Source organism: Leptonotus elevatus, chromosome 2 (assembly GCF_054856555.1).
Source record: "Leptonotus elevatus isolate MCC_2025b chromosome 2, RoL_Lele_1.0, whole genome shotgun sequence".
Lineage (NCBI taxonomy): Eukaryota > Metazoa > Chordata > Actinopteri > Syngnathiformes > Syngnathidae > Leptonotus > Leptonotus elevatus.
Genome location: NC_141240.1, coordinates 24805299 through 24829511, shown reverse-complemented (window position 1 = coordinate 24829511; position 24213 = coordinate 24805299). Strand labels below are relative to the sequence as shown.

General features: G+C 40.5%; 2 protein-coding genes across 4 annotated transcripts in view; one reads left to right on the top strand and one right to left on the bottom strand.

Moving 5' to 3' along the window:
* The first annotated feature begins 23 nt into the window (after positions 1-23).
* Positions 24-21643, top strand: tti1 (TELO2 interacting protein 1). 2 transcript variants are annotated; one of them, XM_086066970.1, is made up of 14 exons: positions 24-148; positions 485-1229; positions 1451-1788; positions 1858-2140; positions 10472-10643; positions 10739-11031; positions 12126-12410; positions 12625-12784; positions 13568-13735; positions 15031-15185; positions 15319-15459; positions 15570-15774; positions 18788-18875; positions 20181-21643. In XM_086066970.1, exons 2-14 carry the CDS (start codon positions 504-506, stop codon positions 20380-20382), a joined length of 3216 nt encoding a protein of 1071 aa, XP_085923096.1. In that variant the 5' UTR covers positions 24-148; positions 485-503; the 3' UTR covers positions 20383-21643. The 2 variants fall into 2 exon arrangements, with proteins under 2 accessions (XP_085923096.1, XP_085923094.1); XM_086066968.1 differs by having other exon boundaries at positions 12036-12410.
* A 1868-nt stretch (positions 21644-23511) lies between these two features.
* The window catches only part of vstm2la (V-set and transmembrane domain containing 2 like a), a 40961-nt gene continuing 40259 nt past the window's right edge, over positions 23512-24213 (bottom strand). For both annotated transcript variants that reach the window (XM_086070127.1, XM_086070126.1), the window contains one exon: positions 23512-24213. This exon is cut by the window's right edge. The gene's annotated coding sequence lies outside the window, so the exon portion shown is untranslated.

Sequence of the window (24213 nt, the reverse complement as noted above, 5' to 3'; positions counted from 1 at the left end):
GCGTCATGGGCGCATAATAAGAACGTCATCCAACATCGGCCCCATGGCCGCTGCTCGCCACTCGCCACTCGCCACAGCGCTTGTATTTACTTTTCTTGTGAAACATTTTGCACTGTAATATGGGTTTTCTGAACTAACCAAATTAAAGGTATGTTTTAGGCCTTATTAATTACAATAACATAGCATGCTGGACAGGAAGTTGTTACGTATTTTGGGAGTCCGATGCTAAATGTCAACAAATGTGTATGGTAACTTCATACTTGCAGCATTGATCAGTACAGCAGTACTATATAACATTTGTAAACAATGTGGGTTATTTAAAAAAAAATATATATATAATGCACTTAAAAGAAGACACATTCTAAACAATTCTAACAGTGTTGTCTTCCCATTATTAACTAACCATTTGTTAGTACTATAATTGAACCATTGAAGTAATGCCAAATTTACGCCAAGAACTACCAGTTTTGTTTCTACCCCACAGAGAAGGAACCTCAGCTGTGATGCCTCCAACAATGGTCCTTATAAGCGATCCAAAGATTGCTTTTGGCTACCTGCGTCCAGCTTGTGTCCTGCTGACACGTGTGCCTACTTTGGACAATGTTGAGACATTGAGTGCTCAGTTAAAAGAGGTCAATGATGCCACCCTGCAGCAACTCCAAGAGTATGTCCTCTTCCCGCTCCGCTTTGTGCTCAAAGTGCCCGGGCCCAAGAAAGACAAACTGGTGCAAGCAGTGGTTGAAACTATGCATCACATCCTGGGGAACACCTGTATTCAGAGCTGGCAGACCCTTCATGAACTCTTCTCAGAGCTCTGCCTCTGCCTGAGTTCCCCAGACAATCCCGGCAAACCTGCAGATACATCCGAGGAGCTGAAATTAACAGTGCTAGGATGCCTGGACGCTTTGCTTCATTCTGCATATGGAGATATTGTATTCAAGTTTTTCGAAGCCACAATGTTACCTGAGCTGGGAGCTGCTGTTTCACTGCTACTGGCTTTAGCTGAGAAGGAGAAATCCAGAGATGTTCAAATAGCAGCCTTGAAGTTCCTCCAGGTGTTGACTGTGCAGTGTGACTGCAGTGAGGATCATGTCGTGCCTTCCTCAGAAGAGCGGGAAGCAGTAAGCAATGCCATGGCTTCATTCTTACCTGGAGTTACAATGGCAGTGGCCAGAATCATTACAGGAGATGTGAGACAAGGCCATGGAGTTACAGTTAGGGCTGTCAAGGTAACATCAGTTCTAATTACATAATATGGTTTATGATTTATAATCAATCCTGCATGGGCAGCTTTGTTCAAACTTGTGGTGGAAGCACCGGATTTAGATAATTGATAATCTTATTATCCAGTTATAAAATACATAAAACAAGAAAGGTTTGAGCTGTTTTATGGACTGAAGAAAAAAAAATCATATTTCTCATAAATCAAAAATCATATTTGTCATTTGAGGTTTGGTCCAGGACTGTCAGTCTCGTCATGGAAGATGCTCAGCTTCAGTCTAGTGAGCCACTGACGTCTCCCTCAGTGGACCTGGGGAGGATTGGCCAGCTGATGGTCCATCGCACTCCAGATTGGGTGAAGAACACATCGGAAAAGCTGTGTATGCTCCTGAAGAAGATCATCTCAAGCACAGTGGCGCATCAGCACTGGAGAGTTCGACTGGAGGTAGTGGAGCTGGCCGAGCACCTGCTGGACAGGTGTAGTCAGTCTTTGGGCGAGTGTGTCGGGCTGCTTCTGGAGACACTGGTGGGAGCAATTAATGACGAAGAGCCCAGAGTCCGAGAGAGGTTTGTTTTTATTTTGTGTGCTCAGCCGAAGACTATTAGCTTAATCCTGTCACCTTTTCTCCTTTTTAGGTGTGAAGTCGCCCTCAAAAAGGCCTCCCAGAAAAATCAGATGTCTGTCAACGCCGAAGATATCAAATGTAAAAACGGCTCTCAAACATTCACTGACGTCCTGTCAGAGAATCTCCACTCTTTGGCTACTTCGTTGCCAAGACTGATGCGGACCTCAGATGACCAGAAGAAGCTGTTTGTCCTTAATGTCTTCCTGGGTTATTTAAAGCTGCTAGGACCACTGCTGTCTGTGGTGCTGAACTCAGCTGTGCATCTCGAGAGGATTTCCAAAGCTCTGATGCAGGTAACAACCAATCTACGTACATACTGTATGAAAGGGACTAAGACGAGTGGACAATGTCTGCATTAAGAAGTATACTGACAGTTAACACAGTTCGCATGTGAGTTAGAGCCGATCACAGCTGACTTCGGGAAAGAGGCAGGGTACTCCCTTGACTGGTCACCAGTTAACCCTTAACACTATAATAGACAGTTTAGAGAAGGGTTTTTCATTAAAAAAAATCAAATTTTATTTCTAAATGTATGTAGAGTGGAACCTCGGAGTTTGAACGTCTCAGAACTCGTACAATTCGGACTGCAACCCAAAAATCTGAGTAAAAAATGCCTTGGCGTTTGAACTCATTTTCCCAGTTCGAACACCCAAGCAAAGCAAGCAAAGCCTTGAAAACGGGTAGCCGAGCGAAGCCGAGCAATGCCGAATGCTCACGTTGCGGTAGTTGAGACGACGCACTGCTCATTTCCAGTCAGATCATGAATACTCCCGGAGATGCTCCATACTCGCGAGTGATTTTGATTTTTCCATGACAATTTTCTTCGCCATGGACCCAAAGAAAGACAAAAGTGCCAGTGGCAGCAAAGAAAAACATACAGCGCTACGAACCACAGTGGAATTAGGAAGGAGATTATCGCGCATTTGTAACTACCGTGACTACTTCTGTAAATACTGGCACTAACTAACTACTAACTAGGGTTAGTGATCCAAATTAGGGTTTCAAACAAGGGCTAGGGTTTCATATTAGGGTTTAAAACTAGGGCTAGGGTCTCAAACTAGGGTTTCAAACTAGCTAGGGTTAGGATTCCAAATTAGGGTTTTAAACAAGGGCTAGGGTCTCAAATTAGGGTTTCAAACTAGGGCTAGGGTTTCAAATTAGGGTTTCGAAATAGGGTAAGGGTTCCAAATTAGGGTTTCAACCAAGAGCTAGGGTCTCAAATTAGGGTTTCAAACTAGAGTTAGGGTTTCATATTAGGGTTTCAAACTAGGGCTAGGGTTAAAAACTAGGGTTTTAAACTAGGGCTAGGGTTTAAAATTAGGGTTTCAAACTAGGGTTAGGGTTCCAAATTAGGGTTTCAAACAAGAGCTAGGGTCTCAAAGTAGGATTTAAAACTAGGACTAGGGTCTCAAATTAGGGTTTTAAACTAGAGTAAGGGTTTCAAATTAGGGTTTTAAACAAGGGCTAGGGTCTTAAATTAGGGTTTCAAACTAGGGCTAGGGTTTCAATTTAGGGTTTCAAAATAGGGTTAGGGTTCCAAATTAGGGTTTTAAACTAGGGCTAGGGTTTCAAACTAAGGCTAGGGTTTCAAACTAGGGCTAGGGTTTCAAACTAGGGCTAGGGTTTCAAATTAATGTTTCAAACTAGGGCTAGGGTTCCAAATTAGGGTTTAAAACTAGGGCTAGGGTTCAAAATTAGGGTTTCAAACTAGGGCTAGGGTTTCAAATTAAGGTTTCAAACTAGGGCTAGGGTTACAAATTAGGGTTTAAAACTAGGGCTAGGGTTCAAAATTAGGGTTTCAAACGAGGGCTAGGGTTTCAAATTAAGGTTTCAAACTAGGGCTAGGGTTCAAAATTAGGGTTTAAAACTAGGGCTAGGGTTCAAAATTAGGGTTTCAAACTAGGGCTAGGATTTCAAATTAGGGTTTCAAACTAGGGCTAGGGTTTCAAATTAGGGTTTCAAACTAGGGCTAGGGTTCCAAATTAGGGTTTTAAACTAGGGCTAAGGTTCCAAATTAGGGTTTAAAAAATGGCTAGGGTTCCAAATTAGGGTTTCAAAAAATGGCTAGGGTTTCATAATAGGGTTTCAAACTAGGGTTATGGTTCCAAATTAGGGTTTTAAACAATGGCTAGGATTTCATATTAGGGTTTCAAACTCGGGCTAGGGTCGCAAATTAGGGTTTCAAACTAGGGCTAGGGTCTCAAATAAGGGTTTAAAACTAGGGTTAGGGATCCAAATTAGGGTTTAAAACAATGGCTAGGGTTTCAAACAAGAGCTAGGGTCTCAAATTTAGGGTTTAAAAACTAGGGCTAGGGTTTCAAATTAGGGTTTCAAAATAAGGTTAGGGTTCCAAATAAGGGTTTCAACGGGTAGCTAGGGTCTAAAATTAGGGTTTCAAACTAGGGTTAGGGTTCCAAATTAGGGTTTCAAACAAGAGCTAGGGTATCAAATTAGGGTTTAAAACTAGGGCTAGGGTCTCAAATTAGGGTTTCAAACTAGGGTTAGGGTCTCAAATTAGGGTTTCAAACTAGGGCTAGGGTTTCAAACTAGGGCTAGAGTTTCATATTAGGGTATAAAACTAGAGCACGGTTTCAAATTAGGGTTTAAAACTAGGGCTAGGGTCTCAAATAAGGTTTCAAACTAGGGCTAGGGTTTCAAATTAGGGTTTCAAACTAGGGCTAGGGTTTCAAACTAGGGCTAGAGTTTCATATTAGGGTATAAAACTAGAGCACGGTTTCAAATTAGAGTTTAAAAGTACGGCTAGGGTTCAAAATTAGGGTTTTAAACTAGGACTAGGGTTTTAAATAAGGGTTTTAAACTAGGACTAGGGTTTTAAATAAGGGTTTTAAACTAGGGCTAGGGTTTCAAATTAGAGTTTAAAAGTAGGGCTAGGGTTCAAAATTAGGGTTTTAAACCAGGGCTAGGGTTTAAAATTAGATTTTTAAACTAGGGCTAGGGTCTCAAATTAGGGTTTCAAAATAGGGTTAGGGTTTCAAAATAGGGTTAGGGTTTCAAATTAGGGTTTCAAAATACGGTTAGGGTTCCAAATAAGGGTTTCAAACAAGGGCTAGGGTTTCAAACTAGGGCTAGGGTTTCAAATTAGGGTTTCAAACTAGGGCTAGGGTTTCAAACTAGGGCTAGGGTTTCAAATTAGGGTTTAAAACTAGGGCTAATGTTCAAAATTAGGGTTTCAAACTAGGGCTAGGGTTTCATATTAGGGTTTAAAACTAGAGCTAGGGTTCCAAATGAGAGTTTCAAACAAGGGCTAGGGTTTCAAATTAGGGTTTCAAACTAGGGCTAGGGTTTCAAATTAGGGTTTCAAACTAGGGTTTCAAACTTGGGCTAGGGTTTCAAATAAGGGTTTCAAACTAGGGTTAGGGTTCCAAACTATGGTTAGGGTTTCATATTAGGGTTTCAAACTAGGATTAGGGTTTCAAATTAGGTTTTCAAACTAGGGCTAGGGTTTCAAATTAGGGTTTCAAACTAGGGCTAGGGTTTCAAATTAGGGTTTCAAACTAGGGCTAGGGTTTCAAATTAGGGTTTCAAACTAGGGCTAGGGTTTAAAATTAGGGGTTTAAACTAGGGCTAGGGTTTCAAATAAGGTTTTCAAACTAGGGTTAGGGTTCCAAATTAGGGTTTCAAACAAGGGCTAGGGTTCATATTAGGGTTTCAAACTAGGGCTAGGGTTTCAAATTAAGGTTTCAAACTAGGTCTAGGGTTCAAAATTAGGGTTTTAAACTAGGGCTAGGGTTTAAAATTAGATTTTTAAACTAGGGCTAGGGTCTCAAATTAGGGTTTCAAAATAGGGTTAGGGTTTCAAATTAGGGTTTCAAAATAGGGTTACGGTTCCAAATAAGGGTTTCAACCAAGAGCTAGGGTCTCAAATTAGGGTTTAAAACTAGGGCTAGGGTTTCATATTAGGGTTTCAAACTAGGTCTATGGTTTCTAATTAGGGTTTCAAACTAGGGTTAGGGTTCCTTATTAGGGTTTCAAACAAGGGCTAGGGTCTCAAATTAGGGTTTCAAAATAGGGTTAGGGTTCCAAATAAGGGTTTCAACGGGTAGTTAGGGTCTCAAATTAGGGTATCAAACTAGGGTTAGGGTTCCAAATTAGGGTTTCAAACAAGAGCTAGGGTATCAAATTAGGTTTTCAAACTAGAGCTAGGGTATCAAATTAAGGTTTTAAACTAGGGCTAGGGTTTCATATTAGTGTTTCAAACTAGGGCTAGGGTTCAAAATTAGGGTTTTAAACTAGGGCTAGGGTTTAAAATTAGGGTTTCAAACTAGGGTTAGGGTTCCAAATTAGGGTTTCAAACAAGAGCTAGGGTCTCAAATTAGGGTTTAAAACTAGGGCTAGGGTCTCAAATTAGGGTTTCAAACTAGGGTTAGGGTTCCAAATTAGGGTTTTAAACAAGGGCTAGGGTCTTAAATTAGGGTTTCAAACTAGGGCTAGGGTTTCAAAATAGGGTTAGGTTTCCAAATTAGGGTTTTAAACTAGGGCTAGGGTTTCAAATTAAGGTTTCAAACTAGGGCTAGGGTTCCAAATTAGGGTTTAAAACTAGGGCTAGGGTTCAAAATTAGGGTTTCAAACTAGGGCTAGGGTTCAAAATTAGGGTTTCAAACTAGGGCTAAGATTTCAAATTAGGGTTTCAAACTAGGGCTCGGGTTTAAAATTAGGGTTTCAAACTAGGGCTAGGGTTTAAAATTAGGGGTTTAAACTAGGGCTAGGGTTTCAAATAAGGTTTTCAAACTAGGGTTAGGGTTCCAAATTAGGGTTTCAAACAAGGGCTAGGGTCTCATATTAGGGTTTCAAACTAGGGCTAGGGTTTCAAATTAAGGTTTCAAACTAGGTCTAGGGTTCAAAATTAGGGTTTTAAACTAGGGCTAGGGTTTAAAATTAGATTTTTAAACTAGGGCTAGGGTCTCAAATTAGGGTTTCAAAATAGGGTTAGGGTTTCAAATTAGGGTTTCAAAATAGGGTTAGGGTTCCAAATAAGGGTTTCAACCAAGAGCTAGGGTCTCAAATTAGGGTTTAAAACTAGGGCTAGGGTTTCATATTAGGGTTTCAAACTAGGTCTATGGTTTCTAATTAGGGTTTAAAACTAGGGTTAGGGTTCCTTATTAGGGTTTCAAACAAGGGCTAGGGTCTCAAATTAGGGTTTCAAACTAGGGTTAGGGTTCCAAATTAGGGTTTTAAACAAGGGCTAGGGTCTTAAATTAGGGTTTCAAACTAGGGCTAGGGTTTCAAAATAGGGTTAGGTTTCCAAATTAGGGTTTTAAACTAGGGCTAGGGTTTCAAATTAAGGTTTCAAACTAGGGCTAGGGTTCCAAATTAGGGTTTAAAACTAGGGCTAGGGTTCAAAATTAGGGTTTCAAACTAGGGCTAGTGTTCAAAATTAGGGTTTCAAACTAGGGCTAAGATTTCAAATTAGGGTTTCAAACTAGGGCTCGGGTTTAAAATTAGGGTTTCAAACTAGGGCTAGGGTTTAAAATTAGGGGTTTAAACTAGGGCTAGGGTTTCAAATAAGGTTTTCAAACTAGGGTTAGGGTTCCAAATTAGGGTTTCAAACAAGGGCTAGGGTCTCATATTAGGGTTTCAAACTAGGGCTAGGGTTTCAAATTAAGGTTTCAAACTAGGTCTAGGGTTCAAAATTAGGGTTTTAAACTAGGGCTAGGGTTTAAAATTAGATTTTTAAACTAGGGCTAGGGTCTCAAATTAGGGTTTCAAAATAGGGTTAGGGTTTCAAATTAGGGTTTCGAAATAGGGTTAGGGTTCCAAATAAGGGTTTCAACCAAGAGCTAGGGTCTCAAATTAGGGTTTAAAACTAGGGCTAGGGTTTCATATTAGGGTTTCAAACTAGGTCTATGGTTTCTAATTAGGGTTTAAAACTAGGGTTAGGGTTCCTTATTAGGGTTTCAAACAAGGGCTAGGGTCTCAAATTAGGGTTTCAAAATAGGGTTAGGGTTCCAAATAAGGGTTTCAACGGGTAGTTAGGGTCTCAAATTAGGGTTTCAAACTAGGGTTAGGGTTCCAAATTAGGGTTTCAAACAAGAGCTAGGGTATCAAATTAGGTTTTCAAACTAGAGCTAGGGTATCAAATTAAGGTTTTAAACTAGGGCTAGGGTTTCATATTAGTGTTTCAAACTAGGGCTAGGGTTCAAAATTAGGGTTTTAAACTAGGGCTAGGGTTTAAAATTAGGGTTTCAAACTAGGGTTAGGGTTCCAAATTAGGGTTTCAAACAAGAGCTAGGGTCTCAAATTAGGGTTTAAAACTAGGGCTAGGGTCTCAAATTAGGGTTTCAAACTAGGGTTAGGGTTCCAAATTAGGGTTTTAAACAAGGGCTAGGGTCTCAAATTAGGGTTTAAAACTAGGGCTAGGGTCTTAAATTAGGGTTTAAAACTAGGGCTAGGGTCTTAAATTAGGGTTTCAAACTAGGGCTAGGGTTTCAAAATAGGGTTAGGTTTCCAAATTACGGTTTTAAACTAGGGCTAGGGTTTCAAATTAAGGTTTCAAACTAGGGCTAGGGTTCCAAATTAGGGTTTAAAACTAGGGCTAGGGTTCAAAATTAGGGTTTCAAACTAGGGTTAGGGTTCAAAATTAGGGTTTCAAACTAGGGCTAAGATTTCAAATTAGGGTTTCAAACTAGGGCTCGGGTTTAAAATTAGGGTTTCAAACTAGGGCTAGGGTTCCAAATTAGGGTTTTAAACTAGGGCTAGGGTTCCAAATTAGGGTTTCAAAAAATGGCTAGGGTTCCAAATTAGGGTTTCAAACAATGGCTAGGATTTCATATTTGGGTTTCAAACAAGAGCTAGGGTCTCAAATAAGGGTTTAAAACTAGGGTTAGGGATCCAAATTAGGGTTTAAAACTAGGGCTAGGGTCTCAAATTAGGGTTTAAAACTAGGGCTAGGGTTTCAAATTAGGGTTTCAAACTAGGGCTAGGGTTTCAAAATAGGGTTAGGTTTCCAAATTAGGGTTTTAAACTAGGGCTAGGGTTTCAAATTAAGGTTTCAAACTAGGGCTAGGGTTCCAAATTAGGGTTTAAAACTAGGGCTAGGGTTCAAAATTAGGGTTTCAAACTAGGGCTAGTGTTCAAAATTAGGGTTTCAAACTAGGGCTAAGATTTCAAATTAGGGTTTCAAACTAGGGTTAGGGTTCAAAATTAGGGTTTCAAACAAGAGCTAGGGTCTCAAAGTAGGGTTTAAAACTAGGGCTAGGGTCTCAAATTAGGGTTTCAAACTAGGGTTAGGGTTTCAAATTAGGGTTTAAAAATAGGGCTAGGGTTTCAAATTTGGGTTTCAAACTAGAGCTAGGGTTTCAAATAAGGTTTCAAACTAGGGCTAGGGTTTCAAATTAGGGTTTCAAACTAGGGCTAGGGTTTCAAATTAGGGTTTCAAACTAGGGTTAGGGTTCAAAATTAGGGTTTCAAACAAGAGCTAGGGTCTCAAAGTAGGGTTTAAAACTAGGGCTAGGGTCTCAAATTAGGGTTTCAAACTAGGGTTAGGGTTTCAAATTAGGGTTTAAAAATAGGGCTAGGGTTTCAAATTTGGGTTTCAAACTAGAGCTAGGGTTTCAAATAAGGTTTCAAACTAGGGCTAGGGTTTCAAATTAGGGTTTCAAACTAGGGCTAGGGTTTCAAATTAGGGTTTCAAACTAGGGCTAGGGTTTCAAATTAGGGTTTCAAACTAGGGCTAGGGTTTCAATTAGGGTTTCAAACTAGGGCTCGGGTTTCAAACTAGGCTAGGGTTTCATATTTAGGTTTTAAACTAGAGCTAGGGTTTCAAATTAGGGTTTTAAACTAGGGCTAACATAGCATTTATCATCCACTGATGCATCACACCACAACAAAAAAGGTCAGATATTTTTTTATTGTTTAAATACTGTACAGGGTGTAAATATAAAAAACATAAATAGAAATTAAAATAGGAATTCTCTCTTTTTGGAGCCTGGGAACAGATTAATTGCATTTACATTATTTCCTATGAGAAAAAAATGTTTTGGAGGTTGAACAATTCGGACTTTGAACGCTTTGCAGGAACGAATTATCTTCAAACTCCAAGGTACCACTGTATTAATATTGTAGGCCACTGTCACGTATCGGAGAAAAACAAACATCAAATAATACTCAAAATCTATTGTGCATAATAGCTAAATAAAATTGTATATAAATAAATTTATTTTTAAATATAAAATGAAAATATAGACTTTAAAAATAAATAAATACAACTGAACTGTCTTTGGGCAGTAATTCTTTGGTGTACCACTAGAGGGAGCCCATCTACCACTATTGGTCAACACACTGTATTATGAACCACTGATTTAAAATCTATGCTTAACCTACCTGTGATTTTTCTCATTCGTCTGGGTCATTGTATTCTCGGGACATTGAATAAATTGCAGCTGGACTGTCCGTCTTGTCTTAGAAGACGTTTTGTCGCTGACTATTAGGACAGCTCCAGGAGTTTCAGCAGCCACACTTCCCCTACTGTTACTGCACAAACACATTCAACAATGTTAAAATGTAATGATACAATTATAGGAGATTGTGTACTTTTTTTTTCTTTTTCTTTTTTTACAGAAGCACAGATTTCTGCCAAGCTCTACAAATAATCGCTGTTTTTGCAGGTGCTCGAGCTGGACGTCACAGATGTCCGTATTGTAGAAGAACGGGGTCACTATGCCACAATAGAAACGAGCGCAGGTTCCCAGCACGCGGCTCACGTACGGAGGAAACATTTTCTCTTCTTTACAGATGACAAGATCTTTTCTGTGCTCACAGAAATCTGTCGGACTTTTGGTATGAGGGCCTCATCTGTTTTGCATTTTGCGCTACGTCACCTCTCTGTCGACATCCAAATCCTTTAAAGTATTTCTCCGATGTTTTACTTATAGGTTACTATGGCAACATTTTTCTGCTGACGGACCTGTTCTTGGAGCTGTACCGTCAATCTTCAGCGTACAGGAAGCAGGCCGCCATGGTTCTCAATGAAATCATCAGAGGCGCTGCTGGCATTCCTGTCAACGCAGGAGGAAAGCGCTTGGGGGGTGAAGATGGGGGACTTCCTCACTCCCACGAAGACCTGAACGCAGCTGTGATGCTGGTCATGGAGGAATACATCAGCCTCAACAACTGGCACTTGATCGTAGTCAACGAGGAGACTGACAGAGATCGACGGGACCAACAGGTGAGGACACAGAAGTTTTTCTGGAACCAGACGTATTAGATGTTTTTTGTTTTTACCTAAACAGGAAGGAAAGCAGCTGCTTACTGTAAGTGCATGATAAACAGAAAATGTGCTTAAAAGGTATTTGGGACTGCTATTTGGACATCTCTGAATTTAATGCATGTAAAAATATAAATAAAAACGTTTGTTTTTGCTCCTATTTTTTATGATCTAAAACTTTTACCACATACACAGTATCACCATTTCTCCATCAGTACTGGTTTTCTGGGGACTCAGAAACCGTATAAAACAAAACGACACATTTCACAGTGGCCTTTTATTGTGGGCAGTCTAAGGCACACCTGTGCACTCATCATGAGCATCTTGATATGGCACACCTGTGAGGTGGGATGGCGCTCACTACCACACATTTCGACTGGTTCGTGAACAATATTTGAGAGAAATGGTGATATTGTGTAAGTGGTAAAAGTTTTAGATCTTTGAGAAAAATGGGAGCAAAAACGCGTTTATGTTTTTGTTGCGTATATCATAATGCTCCGGAACTTGGATGTCCTGCTATCTGCCATGTGCCAGTACTGGCTGGCCTTCACACACGCATGTGCTGATAAGGGCTTTTAAATCAAAGGCATGCGCCTATTTGGGAAAATGTCCACGTGTGAAAGCTGGTGCTTTTCATAAAGTTCCAACTGTGTGTATTGATAAAAAAAAATAAAAATTTAATTGGCTAGCTCTCTAAATGTGGGAATCTGCACCCGTTTGCATTGCCGAGGCTTCCAACACTTGGCTCACCTCCACACAGAGCAAAGCAAGCCAATGTGCTATATTGTAGTTGTTTGTGTTTGGTAATTAAATTTGGTAACACTGGCGTCTCAGCTTTTCACACTTTTTTTTAAGGCACGCAGAGAAACAAATAATAACCCCAAATACAAGCATTCACACTGATATAAAATAATAATGCGTAATGCGTAATGGTGTATTCTCATGGACCCGTTTTCTATCTATAGCTGCTGAGGCCGCCCGTCGTCCTCTCCATATCTCATGCCGACCCTCTCCATGTCATCCCTTCCTCCTCGCCCACCTCCACGCTCCACCAGCTCAATAGTAACATCTGGCAGCTGTGCATCCAGCTGGAAGGCGTGGCCTGCTTCGCTCAGGCCCTCGGACACAACTTCCGTCCCCTGCTAATGACATCGCTGTATCCTGTGCTTGAGAAAGCGGGCGAGGAAACACTTCTGATCGGCCAAGCGGCTCTGGACTCCATGTGGGACATCAGCAAGGCCTGCGGCTACTCGTCCCTAAAGAAGCTGATTAATGACAACTCGGACTATCTGCTCAATGACATCTCACTTAACTTGCAGCGGCTCAGCCAGCATCCGCAGGTACGTTCTAACGTAATGGAAAGGAGCCTTGTAAGTTTGTTGGTCGTCTCACACTTGGTCCCTTGCGAATCTGCGTTATTTGAATTATTCTCATTATTTCAGTTATTCATGATCAATCAAAAACTCAATCAAACGTACTACATATCGAAATCCATTTCAAATGCAGTGCGCACCACATAGTAGTCAGGTTTTATCATGTCTTCGTTGTTCGCAGGCTCCACGGGTGCTGACCGTGATGCTGACTCACTCTGACTGCACTTTGCTGCCTCTGGTTCGAGACATCATCCAGGACGTGCTCATGGCGCTCGACCTGAGCTACGATCACACCGCCTCTCTCTTCTGCTCCGTACTGCACGCGCTCATGAAGGCGCTTGGTGAGCTCTCTCACACGTGATGTCACGCTGTTAACGGAAGGGACGTCTTGTTACATCCGAGGAGTCGACAATAATAACAGAAAATATCCTTCTCAACCTGTATATGCACCAAAGGGATCTGTAACTTGGTGTATTTGTCATGAAATTAACTCATCCGCTGCCATCAATTCATAAAAAAAAGAAAGATCATTAAAAAATTAGTGGCAAGGGGTGATTACAATTTTTAATTGTAATTAATCGCATGACTTCACTAGTCGCTTTTAAATGTACGATAATAAAATTCTAGGTTTTCATACTCTTGTTAACAAAAGTGGGAAAAGAATGTTAAACAAAAATAGTTACAATGAAATTTTGACGTTTAGAGCCGTCAATGGCAGTGAATGAATTAAAAAACAAAAAGAAAAGATAAAAAATTTGGGGCGTCGGGTGACTAAACTTTTTAATCGTAATTAATCGCATGACTTCACTAGTTAACTCACGATTAATCACAAATTTCATATCTGTTCTAAATAGACCTCCCAAAAAAGCTAGGTTTTCATACTCTTGTTAACAAAAGTGAAGATTTTTTTTTTAAATAGAAATAGTTCAAATTAATTTTTGACGTTTATAGCCGTCAATGGCAGTGAATGGGAGGAACAGTATACGAAAATATTTAAGTTTAAATCGTATCATTTAAAGTTTTAATTGGAATAAAATACAGTGTCATGACAGGAAACCAAAATGTGTTTGCAGTATGTCACCTCATCTAATCTCATCTTATTTTCCTGTGACCTTTTCTTTCAGCGAGGTGGTTCCCTTTGACCTCTAGCAAAACCAAAGAGTCTGCCCGGCCCAAGCAGACCTCGGCCGAGCAGGAAGTCTTCAACATCCGCCAGTTCCTTCTGGACTACCGCAAACAGAAAGAGCTGGCACAAGGCATTGGAATAGAGGAAGATGATCCTGAAGACCTGGGTACGAATTCGTAGCTACAAGACCAACCGTCGCGTTTATTAGATATTAGATCAATTTAAACCTGTTAACTTGAGTCAAGTATTCATTTAAAATTTCAGTTAACTTTATAAGAGATGCTGCTGACCCTGGGAACTCTTTCCACCTTCTGTTCTTGTTATAAATTAGATCAGTAAAAATGTAACGTTTCAGATACATTGAAATTTTAAAAAGCTTTCTTCTAGAAAACAATAGGGAACTATTTAGTTGTTTGTTTATTTCACTTTTTAATACATGCTAACGACTAGGGGTGTACCAAAAAATCGATTATCATAAGAATCGCAATTCTCATTTAGTACGATTCAGAATCGATTTTAAATGTCCCAAAATCGATTTTGTCTAAATTATTTTATACTGTCTTGCCCTTGTTTGTGTGTGCTTTTATTGGGAGTGCTGTTCATGTTGTACACGTTTTGGCCACTGAGGGGCAGTGTGGTTCCGCACGTTCCGCACTTAAATTGTAGCCACATTAGAGAGTAGAAGGAAAAATCAATGAAGTTATGGAAATAAAAGTTGTAGTTGTTTTTTTTTTGCAGCGTAGGAAGAGCATATGTCGGTGAGTAATGTTAACTTGCTACTCTAAACATTCCTGAAGCGTTTTGTATGAATAGCAATTCTTTTGAGCCGCGAGTAGTGCGCTAATTAGCATTAGCGAGTCAGACTACAGTAGATTATGACGATTCTTTGTAATCTATAAATTAAAGCAGAAATCATTGGCAATTAAATCATTTTGAACAAAAAATGGTTCTGAATTGAAAATCGATTCTGAATCAAATCGCAGGCCCCAAAATGGGAATCGAATCGAATCGTGAGACAGTCAAAGATTCCCTCCCCTACTAACGACCCTGAACGCTGAACCTTTTGTTAGAATTTTAAAACAAAGAAGTCTATTGACTAAGATTGGGGGAGTCCAATATTGTTCTAATCATAAAAATTGGTCCAAAAAACATATGCTTAAAAAAATTCAACAAGGGGAAGAATTTGAGGTTTTGTTTTGTCCCCTTTTAGTGAAAATGAATATTGGCTCCAAATATCGGTTATCGACCCCCTTGACTACTAATAATCTGTATCGGTATACGCTCTGAAAAAACCCCATACCGGGTAATCTCTAGTTAAAAGGCACGCTGTTGCTCTGACACCGCCTCGCATGTAACTATGTCATTGAACATACACTCGAGCGTGTGAGGCCTCCAACGCACTCATTTCCAGGCAAGCGAGTGTGACAGCAGCTCTGAACTGGCATCGTACTGTCTTTGCAGATATTCCTCCCCCCACAACAGAGTTTGAAGAAGACGACGATGCCGGTGGTTGTGATGTGAAAGCGGAACTTCCCACCCACCTCAGCATTACCAAAGATGTTATGGAACGCTGCATTCATTTGCTGTCTGACTCAAATCTCTGCCTACGACTCAAGGTACTGTGATGTATTATTATAAAGTACAGCTCGACTCTGAAGAATATTTCTTCTGGCTGAACTTACACGTCTATCAGATTCCTGCATGTGGGCCATACAGTAGACATATAACTTATACCTTGTTTTGCCTCAGGTGCTGGATGTACTGGAGCTGTGCATTAGTGTGCTGAGCGAGAGGGAAAACGAATTGTTACCCATGGCCCACCGCTGCTGGCCCGCCCTCCTGCAGAGACTGACAGCTGATGACCCACTAGCCGTCCTCAGAGCCTTTAGGGTACGTAACAAATAATCACGCCGGTTGTGACATGTCTGCATACAACGTTCACTTTCAAGAGTCCTCGGTTTAGATCAGCAAATATAACATCTATGTGTCTTCCTTTCCAGGTTTTGTGCACTTTGGGTCGTACTTGTGGCGACTTCCTGAGGAGGAGGGTCACAAAGGAGGTTTTGCCAAAGCTGAGCTCTTCTCTGGCGAAGCAGGCTTCTATTAGCGCCAAAGCTGGACCCGTCTACACTCACAGTCTGGCCTACAAATTGCAGCTGGCGGTACTTGAGGGACTGGGCTCGCTGTGCCAGAGCTTGGACCTGAGTAAGTGAACAGAACCACACACAGATGTACACATTATCCCGGGGCATGCTGCAGTGACATCATCCAACATTTGATATTTCTGTAAACTACATGAACCACAGTACGTGTACAGTTTTTTTTTTGTTTGTTTTTAAGTACCCCCCCCCCCAAAAAAAAAAGTATACGCCTCCAATAAGTGTTTTCCATGAAAAATGGTGATTGAATACAAAATACACAAACATATGCAGTGGATAACAGTACATCCTGATGTAGTTCCACCACCAGGTGGCAGTCTTATACAACCATTTCATCTTCATATTACATCATGTCTCACAATACTCAGTGGAATGTAAACCAACAAAAAAAAAAAAAACATATGTACTGTATCCCTTAATTACTGTAAATGCTGCAAGCATTTTAATCTCCCTCAAGGTTAATTTTGTGCCAGTAAAATGAAAGCTGCTCCAAAGTCAATCAGCATACTTTTTTCTTAGAACCCTGCGGAGAAGTGTTATGAAGTTTAGTGTGCTTATTATTTTTTTTCTACACTTAATAACGCCATATTTTCTGCTACTAAAATGTTAATCCAAATAGCCTTAAAGGTTTGGGAACACAAGTACATTTTAATTATGTCTGACTTAATTCGCTCAAGGGAAAAACATTTTTGTTTTATTTTCAAAAAGGTTAAAAACATGCTAAGAGTGCACCTCTCATTACCTTTTGTCACGATAGCCCTGTAGTCCGGCCACCAAACTCCGGATGTGGCAAACAAGTGGCAACAGCAGATTTTCCCCTGCTTAGCGGCCAAGTCAACCTCGGTGCGAGGGGGGGGGGGGGTCATTATGTAAATCAGCTGCACTGTTAATGCTATAAATGGGTGAAATTCAGAAGGCTATAAGCTGAAGAAAATTTGCATTTATATATTTCCGTGCTGTTTTTTTTATAGCAACACAAGATGGTGCTAAAGTCCGAGCTTAATAGGAAAATAGTGTTTGATGTCAAGGAAATATTGTTGAAGTTATACATCTCCACTGAGGGAATAAAATGTTTGCAAGTCGAGGCTGGTGATGTGCCAGAAAGTAACTTGCTACTGTGTGCTGTTGACAAAGTGTTATCTAGCTTCAAAAACACTACCAGGACGTCAAAAAAAAATAAAATAAATAAATACAGGAATCGCAGCACATTCAAGCTTAATGAGGAAACACCCATAAGGCAGTGTGTTAAATTTATAAAAATTAAACATTATAAATATTAGTTTTACGATGACAATATCAGGCCAAAACAGATTACCTTGAAAAATATATTTATAAGTGAAGTTGAACAAAATGTTGCAATATCTTCAATCAATAACGTCTGCAGTTTTAAATTATTTATTATGTAGTCTAAGTGTTTTTATACTATGTGCCTTTTTAAATTATGCCGAAAGCTGCTGGAACTCAATTTTGTTATGCTTGCATAATAACAATAAAGTTCTTGATTGTTGATAGAAAGGTTCTTAAAAAAAAAAAAAAAAAGCTAGTATCCCATTTATGTTAAGTGAAATCCATAAAAACGTCTTTGAAAAAAAAAAAAAACAATAATTACTTATGTTGAGAAAAAAAAAAGTTGTTTTTGAATTATTTTTAATGGGGGGAAAAAACCTTTATTCCTAAACCTCACTGTTAAAAATGCACTTCCAATTATGTTTCGGCAGAACTGGTTGTCAGTTTCATGTTCAATTGGGTTGCCTGCATTTGTTGAATGTAACTTCTAATCTTAGTTACTTTTTAAAGTCAAGTAATCAAGTTACTTTTTCAAGGTAACGGTGGCACCTTTAAATGCACTGCCACATGCATTTAAAAAAAAAAAAATCTAATTTGCAAACTATTAATTCATAAGATGAGTTTGAAATGATATTTACTGATTTGCCATCATCAATATTCATTGTTTAAACTAATATAGGCCATTCAGCTAATTCCATTTTTTTTGCTATTTGCTGCTGGGCTTGGTCCCTATCCACCAGGGTTCGTGTTGCAGGGATTTACTGTACTGGTCCCCCCCCCCCCCTGCCCCCCTCCATAGCGCGAGAGATTTTCTTAGCAAGGTGGCGAGCATGCCGCCTCGCTTGTGTGAATACCGATTTGGCTCCCGCCCGCCTTCGGGACGCCTGCAGCAAGCCAATTAGCGAGCCTCAGTCACACAGCGAGCCGCAGACACCGAGACGGGCAGAAGCAAATAAAATATGACGCCCCTGGTCATCGGCTTCTGCTTCAATTTCACCTTTTCTTCATTTGCCACAGAACTACTCACGGCACCTGAGTATTTGTTGCTTTCCAAGCCACCCGGATTCCACAAAGAAGAAGGTGGTCATGAGTGCAGCGGCAGATACAACTGAAGAAAAGGGATAGAAGTGGTAGCCGAATAATCCCATTGAACTGGGAAATGTGCACCGCTTCTTTTATTCTTGACACGCCGCCAGTGTGGCTCGGCCTGGAGAGGGAAATCGACATGTTTTGAAATGAGGCTTGAAAGGAAGCCCGTTTTGCACCTAAGGGATTGGCTAAGTGTCTGACGGGGATGTGAGGATTGGGCGAGATGGGGGAGGGGGGGGGGGGGTTCAGAATGAAGCAAAGGAGATGAAAGAGTTGAAGCAAGGCAACATGGGAGGGAATGAAAAGTGGCCATTTGCTGGTGAAAGTCCAGTTGGGAAGCAGGAGTCGGTCGGTCGGTCGGTCGTCGGTCGGTCGGTCGGTCGGTCGGTCGGTCGGTCGGTCGGTCGGTCGGTCGGTCGGGCTTTCCACACCAGCCCCACCGCCTTTCGCTTGAAAACAGGAAAAGGGGAGCAGATGAAAGCACGATAAGCACAAGCACCCTGCTGTGACGCTTGCTCACTCTGCCAGCCCTGCTTCAGGTATTAAAATGCAAAGTCTCATCAATTCTCCTCTTATCGTCATCTTTCACCGTCTTAGAGGGATTTCGTCATTCGAAGCATTTTTTTAAGCGTATGCCATTATATAGACTGACCTGTTTTGTTTGCTGGTTTGTGTTTTTCCAGCCGAAGCGGACTTGGATGTCGTTTGTAATGCGTGCCTGCCCTACCTGAGCTGCAGACAACCCATCAGACTGCAACAGGCCTGCTTGAGGTAAAACCATCAGCTAAAGTCATCTTGTGGGAATATGAGCTAAGCAGCAAAATCCAGCAGGTTTTTATCGATATCAGAAGGCGGCCATTTTGCCCCTTGCTGTTGAGTGAAAATGACATCACGGTTGCTCGGGTCTCAGGTAACAACTATTTACAGCTCACCTTCAGAAAACAGGTGAGCAGCTGGATTTCACTTTCCTTTATTTCTTTGATCCTTCCTCGGGTCTCCTGACAACCTCACGAATCAAGCTGGATTCTGAAGTATTTGGTTTAGGTGAACGGTATGGGATTTTTAATAGGTTTTAGGTGAATTAATGAGCACACACACACACACACACACACACACACACACACACACCCGCACATGCACGTACTCACGTACATACACAAAAAAAAAGAGAGAGAGAGCATTGATGATGACATGTTGAATCGGTAAGATTACCGAATGAACAATACTGAGCTCTCTCTCTCTAAAAAAACTAACAAAAAAACAGGTGAGCTGTGATTGGTCTTTGCTTGAGCCCTGAGCAACTATGATGTCATCTTCAGTCGACAGCAAGTGACAAAAATGGCCGCCGCCTGAGATGGATAAAAATGGCTGGATTTTGCGTCATAACTCACAAATTCACAAATATAAAATGAATCCGTGTTGGAGCCATTATCTCTAAAGGGAGTTAGGATGACTAAGTTATTGATATCATAGAGAAGATTAGTTAAGTTGAAATAAGCAATTATGCAAGTTGTACTTTTTGTGTTACTTTAACCATAGTGTGGTCATTTGTTTTGTATGCCCCCCCCCCCCACTGGCCAGGTATGGCTACTACATTTAGATGTGTACACTTCCTTCTAGGAAAAGGTTTAAAAAGCAAAATGGCTGCCTTAGGTCTGGTTGTGTTTGTGGGAGGGGAGACGAGCGAAAGGCAGGCCTCTCGGCTCGTTATTGGCATTAGTTATGATATTGTGCAATATTTCAAGCTGATAGGATTCATTTTGTTTATGAATCAACTCCTCAAACTACCCGACATCCATAACCTGACCTGACTTCATTGCCTGAGCAAACAATTGGTGAGTCAAATGCATTGAAGCCCTGCTGAGACTTGCCCTTGAATTAAGAACATAGAAATCTTTGAAAAATGTCACAAACAATCAGAATGTCATGTTTAGACTAGTGAGGTCACGTATAACATATCGTTGTCAACACATCTTTAAGGTTGACTTCCACTTTAAGACGAATCCTCGTGTTGAATGCAAAATATTTGCAGAATGCATCCCAGATTGAATTTGACGTCGTTTGTGACCTCCGCAGCGTTTTCCACCACTTGGTCCAGGTGGACCCCGATGCCTTCTGGTTGACGTTAAATGAGATCCACTGCCCGTCGTCCTTCGTGCCCCCGCACCCGGACCTGCAGCCCGTGTGCCTGAGCGGGATGGGACGCCCCCGGGACGAGTACTCGGACAATGTGCTCAAACTGCTGAGGGAGGAGTTTGGCCAAACGGGTGACGAGTAGAGCTGATTGGGACTGATGCGGGTTCTGTTCAGATTGTGTTTGTACAGATGTCAATATTTCTTCAAAGCTCTTATTTTATATAACTTTTTTTTTTTAAACTGTATACAGTATCTCACTGAATTTCAGGGGCGGCGCTACGTGGTGGCAAGTGGGTACTCATGGGCCACCCCCGCATAAGGGAAGATTTTAATAAAGCAGATTATGTGGTTTAGTTAATTATTTGTCATTTTTGCATGGTTGCGTTGTATTGGGGCTTCAAGACGCCGTGCCTCAGATTGATCATCCATCGAAACGTGATATCAAGATCCTTCCATGGCAAAATCCTTGAATTGAGAACTACCTGTGATTATTACTTTGTCATTTTTGCCTAACACACATAATACAAGCAGGAGCTAATATAAGTAAAAAGCAATGTTTAGAAATATGAGTAATTATGAGATTGTTGTTTTATTGTCATGATGCTTCTTAAATACTATTTGAATGAATGAGCCGTCGATTGGCAGCGTGCAAAATGGCATTGGCCAAAGTAATTGTTGAGTCAATTAAAGTCATCTTAATTAACTCATTCACTGCCATTGACGGTTATAGACGTCAAATATTCATTTGAACAATTTCTATTAGTTTAACATTTTTCTCCCCGCTTTTGTTGACGAGTATGAAAACCGAGATTTTTTTTATTGTGCATTTAGAATAGATATAAAATTTGTGATTAATCGTGAGTTAAATCCAAAGTCATGCAATTAATTATGATTTTAATTGCCCGACGCTCATAATTTTTAATTGTAATTAATCGCATTACTTCAATAAATGTACAATAACAAAATTCTAGGTTTTAATGCTCTTGTTAACAAAAGTGGAAAAAAAATTTAAACTAATAGAAATAGTTCAAATTAATTTTTGACGCCAATGGCAGCGAATGAGTTAATACTTTACTACTTGCTACTTCATATTTGTTCCTGCTTGTGTGATGACCGTGTTGGTCAAGTTTCTAGATATGTGTGCATTTTGTTTCATGAAACCCTGACTGTGGGGGGATGGTCTGCTAAACAAAGACGTGTCAGCCATGTTGGCTGTGGTGTCCAAAATTGAGTTGTGACCAGAAATGACCAGGATCCTTAAAATAGTACTAATAATGTGTTTTGTCATAAATCAGGTGAATGCTCATGTTAAAAGCAACAACACAAATGGTTCATATTTTTTCCACATTCAACATCGTTTGACTTGACTGAATGTATTTGTCATTCATCTTGTATTCCAAATAAATGCCTTATTGTTACAACCTTGCCTGAATTAATATCCTTCGGTGCTAAGACAAACCATCTAAAATGACTAAGCTTCCATTAGCATTGCTGACAGTCTGCACCTGTCTGCGTCTTTATCTATTCGTAGGCTTTCATGCTTGGAAGTGCAATGAAGGAAAGCCAAACAGATAGTCTATCAAACAAGGTGAACAATGTGGCGGCAGTCTTTGCAAGTCCAAGCCGACATATCAGCCATCAGCCATCGCAGCAATTCCTGCTCGAGCCTTCACCATTCAGATTGTGTTTCAATGAAGGAGGGAGGCCCGGTCCCTCTCCATTATCTCATCACCTCTGTGGTCGGGGGGGAGCCCTGAGCTGCCCACCTCATAGCACCGTAATGAATGTACGAGGCCTCCGGTGTGAGGAAACAAGGACGGCGCCTTTTCTATTCGGGCGGCCCTACTTAATGTTAGCAAACGTGGCGCGCCGTCTTTTTATCTCATTGTGTGCCGCAGCTATTTATCCTCCTGCCAACGCTGACAACAGCACTATTAGTCATCAGCGGCAACGTGGGTCGGGGAGGCACACACCTGCACACACACGCAGCATTTTCATCACAAATGTGTTTAATATTACACTAGTATAGAAAAAGAAAATAATGTACATAAATAAACTGGGTTCCTAAATTCTAATTAAGCCAGAAGTCCATTTGTGTGGTGATGTGAGACTTTTAAGGTGTGAGGCAAGTGACGTCAGCAACCCTAACGCGATTCGTTCAGTGTTGGGCTTGACTTTTTTCGACTTCACTGTATCTGCTTGTAAGCAACCGCCCATAACTTGAAATAGATGCAAAATGGGGGGCACTTGTAAGTCGAGGTACCACGTGCACTTTGTCTGTTTGATTTGAGAAGAAAAACATTATTTTGGGCACAGTAGGACTACTCGTTACTGTGACAATAGTTGGATGGGAGTCATGGACAGTTTTGTGACACTTTATAGCCTATAATGGAAACAGTAACGCACAAAATGCGTACCATATTGAACTGTAGCGAATAACAAATATGCCTACTATCATGCCATTGGTGTTGTGATGAGGCAACACAAATGGTAGAGCAGCCCGTTGTTTTTGACAGATACATCTGTATGTTTGTGTTATACTGCCCCCAGGTGGTCAAAAAAAGCAGACCAAGAACCAACAATTCAATGTCCATTGAATTGTTGGGTGGGGGGAATTTTTTTGGTCAAATCTTGACTTCACATCATTTAAATATAGCCTGAAAATGTCATTCTTGAACATTACATATTTTATTTTCTGTGATATTTTAGTTGAGTTTTTTTACTGCTTCTATGTTAGGATTTGTTTTTAATTTTCAGCTTTTCATGATTTCATGTCATTTTCTTTTTAATCATCAACATTGTATGAACCCTCACACTGCTCAATGGAGACTTTAATTTAGCTCTTTTTCATCTTTAACAGCTTCAAACAACAAACGTGGAATCCATAGGAGGCAAAAAAAACCTCTGCACCCTTGTTTGGTTATTTCTGATTTTCTTCTTTTGCGGGTGTTGTGAAAGTGCCATATAAGTAGTTTAGTTGAGTTAATGATTTTTGATCATCTTTTTTTTTTTTTGCATGCGTGAAATAAGCATACGCTTGCTCCACCCCAAAAATGAGGTCTTCAACATGAAAATATGCTTCTATAATTCTCATTGGTAAATGTTGATGAAAACATCACTGGCATCTTATTAAGACAACTGGGAAGTTTTTTACTGCTAAAAGAAAATCAGAATTTGTCTCCTTTATTGGACATGTATTAGGAATAAACTGAAAAATTGTAAATCGTGTAGCATTTTCTATAATATTTCATTTCAGGCAAGGACACGATAATCAATGTTTGTATGCTATTTATTTTTCTGTGAGACATCCATTTTAGCATGAGCTCAAACTGTGCACGGAGCAATTTACATGTTCCCTCAACCATTGGAAAGAATCCTTTGGACTCGCCATCGACTGCTTTTCAGGGAATGTTGCTGTCCTCTTGAACAGAGCCCAACTTTCCACAAGGTTTTTGAGGCAAAATAGGTCGCGTGCGTACTCATCCGCCTCATCCCAAATATTCACTTTGTCCAGTTTGATCCCTTCGGAGCGAAGAAGCGTCCCCCACGGGCCGAGGCCTGGGCTCCACTCAAGCATGTACACAACAAGATTATTATTATTAGGGCCAACGAAAAGAGCGGCGATGAAATGGAGTCCGTTAAGCCATCGGCCGTATCACCAGAGTGTTCATAATGGTGGCGCAACCGCTTGGTAAATACTAAGATAGGTTTCTGAAAGTGTCATTCAATCTGTCTGTACAGCACTTTTGGAAAAATCAGATCAACAGAAACACAGGAGATCAAATACAACATCGTTTAACAACCAAACAATCGCATTTTAAAAGAGGGGAAGTAAATGCACCATCTTTGTATATTGGTTTGAAAATGCTTTTAAGAAAACGACCGAACATGCATTCACTTCTAGTCATATTATATTGTACAGTGTTATATACAAAGTCGATTAGAGGCTTGCAGTTGAAAGGGTTGAGGCTTT

Excerpts from the sequence above, each read along its gene's own strand:
- tti1 (XM_086066968.1), top strand. The coding sequence starts at position 504 with ATGCCTCCAACAATGGTCCTTATAAGCGATCCAAAGATTGCTTTTGGC. Across the intron at positions 12,411-12,624 it reads GGCTCAGCCAGCATCCGCAG|GCTCCACGGGTGCTGACCGT; the intron begins GTACGTTCTAAC and ends CGTTGTTCGCAG. Across the intron at positions 18,876-20,180 it reads CTGCAACAGGCCTGCTTGAG|CGTTTTCCACCACTTGGTCC; the intron begins GTAAAACCATCA and ends TGACCTCCGCAG.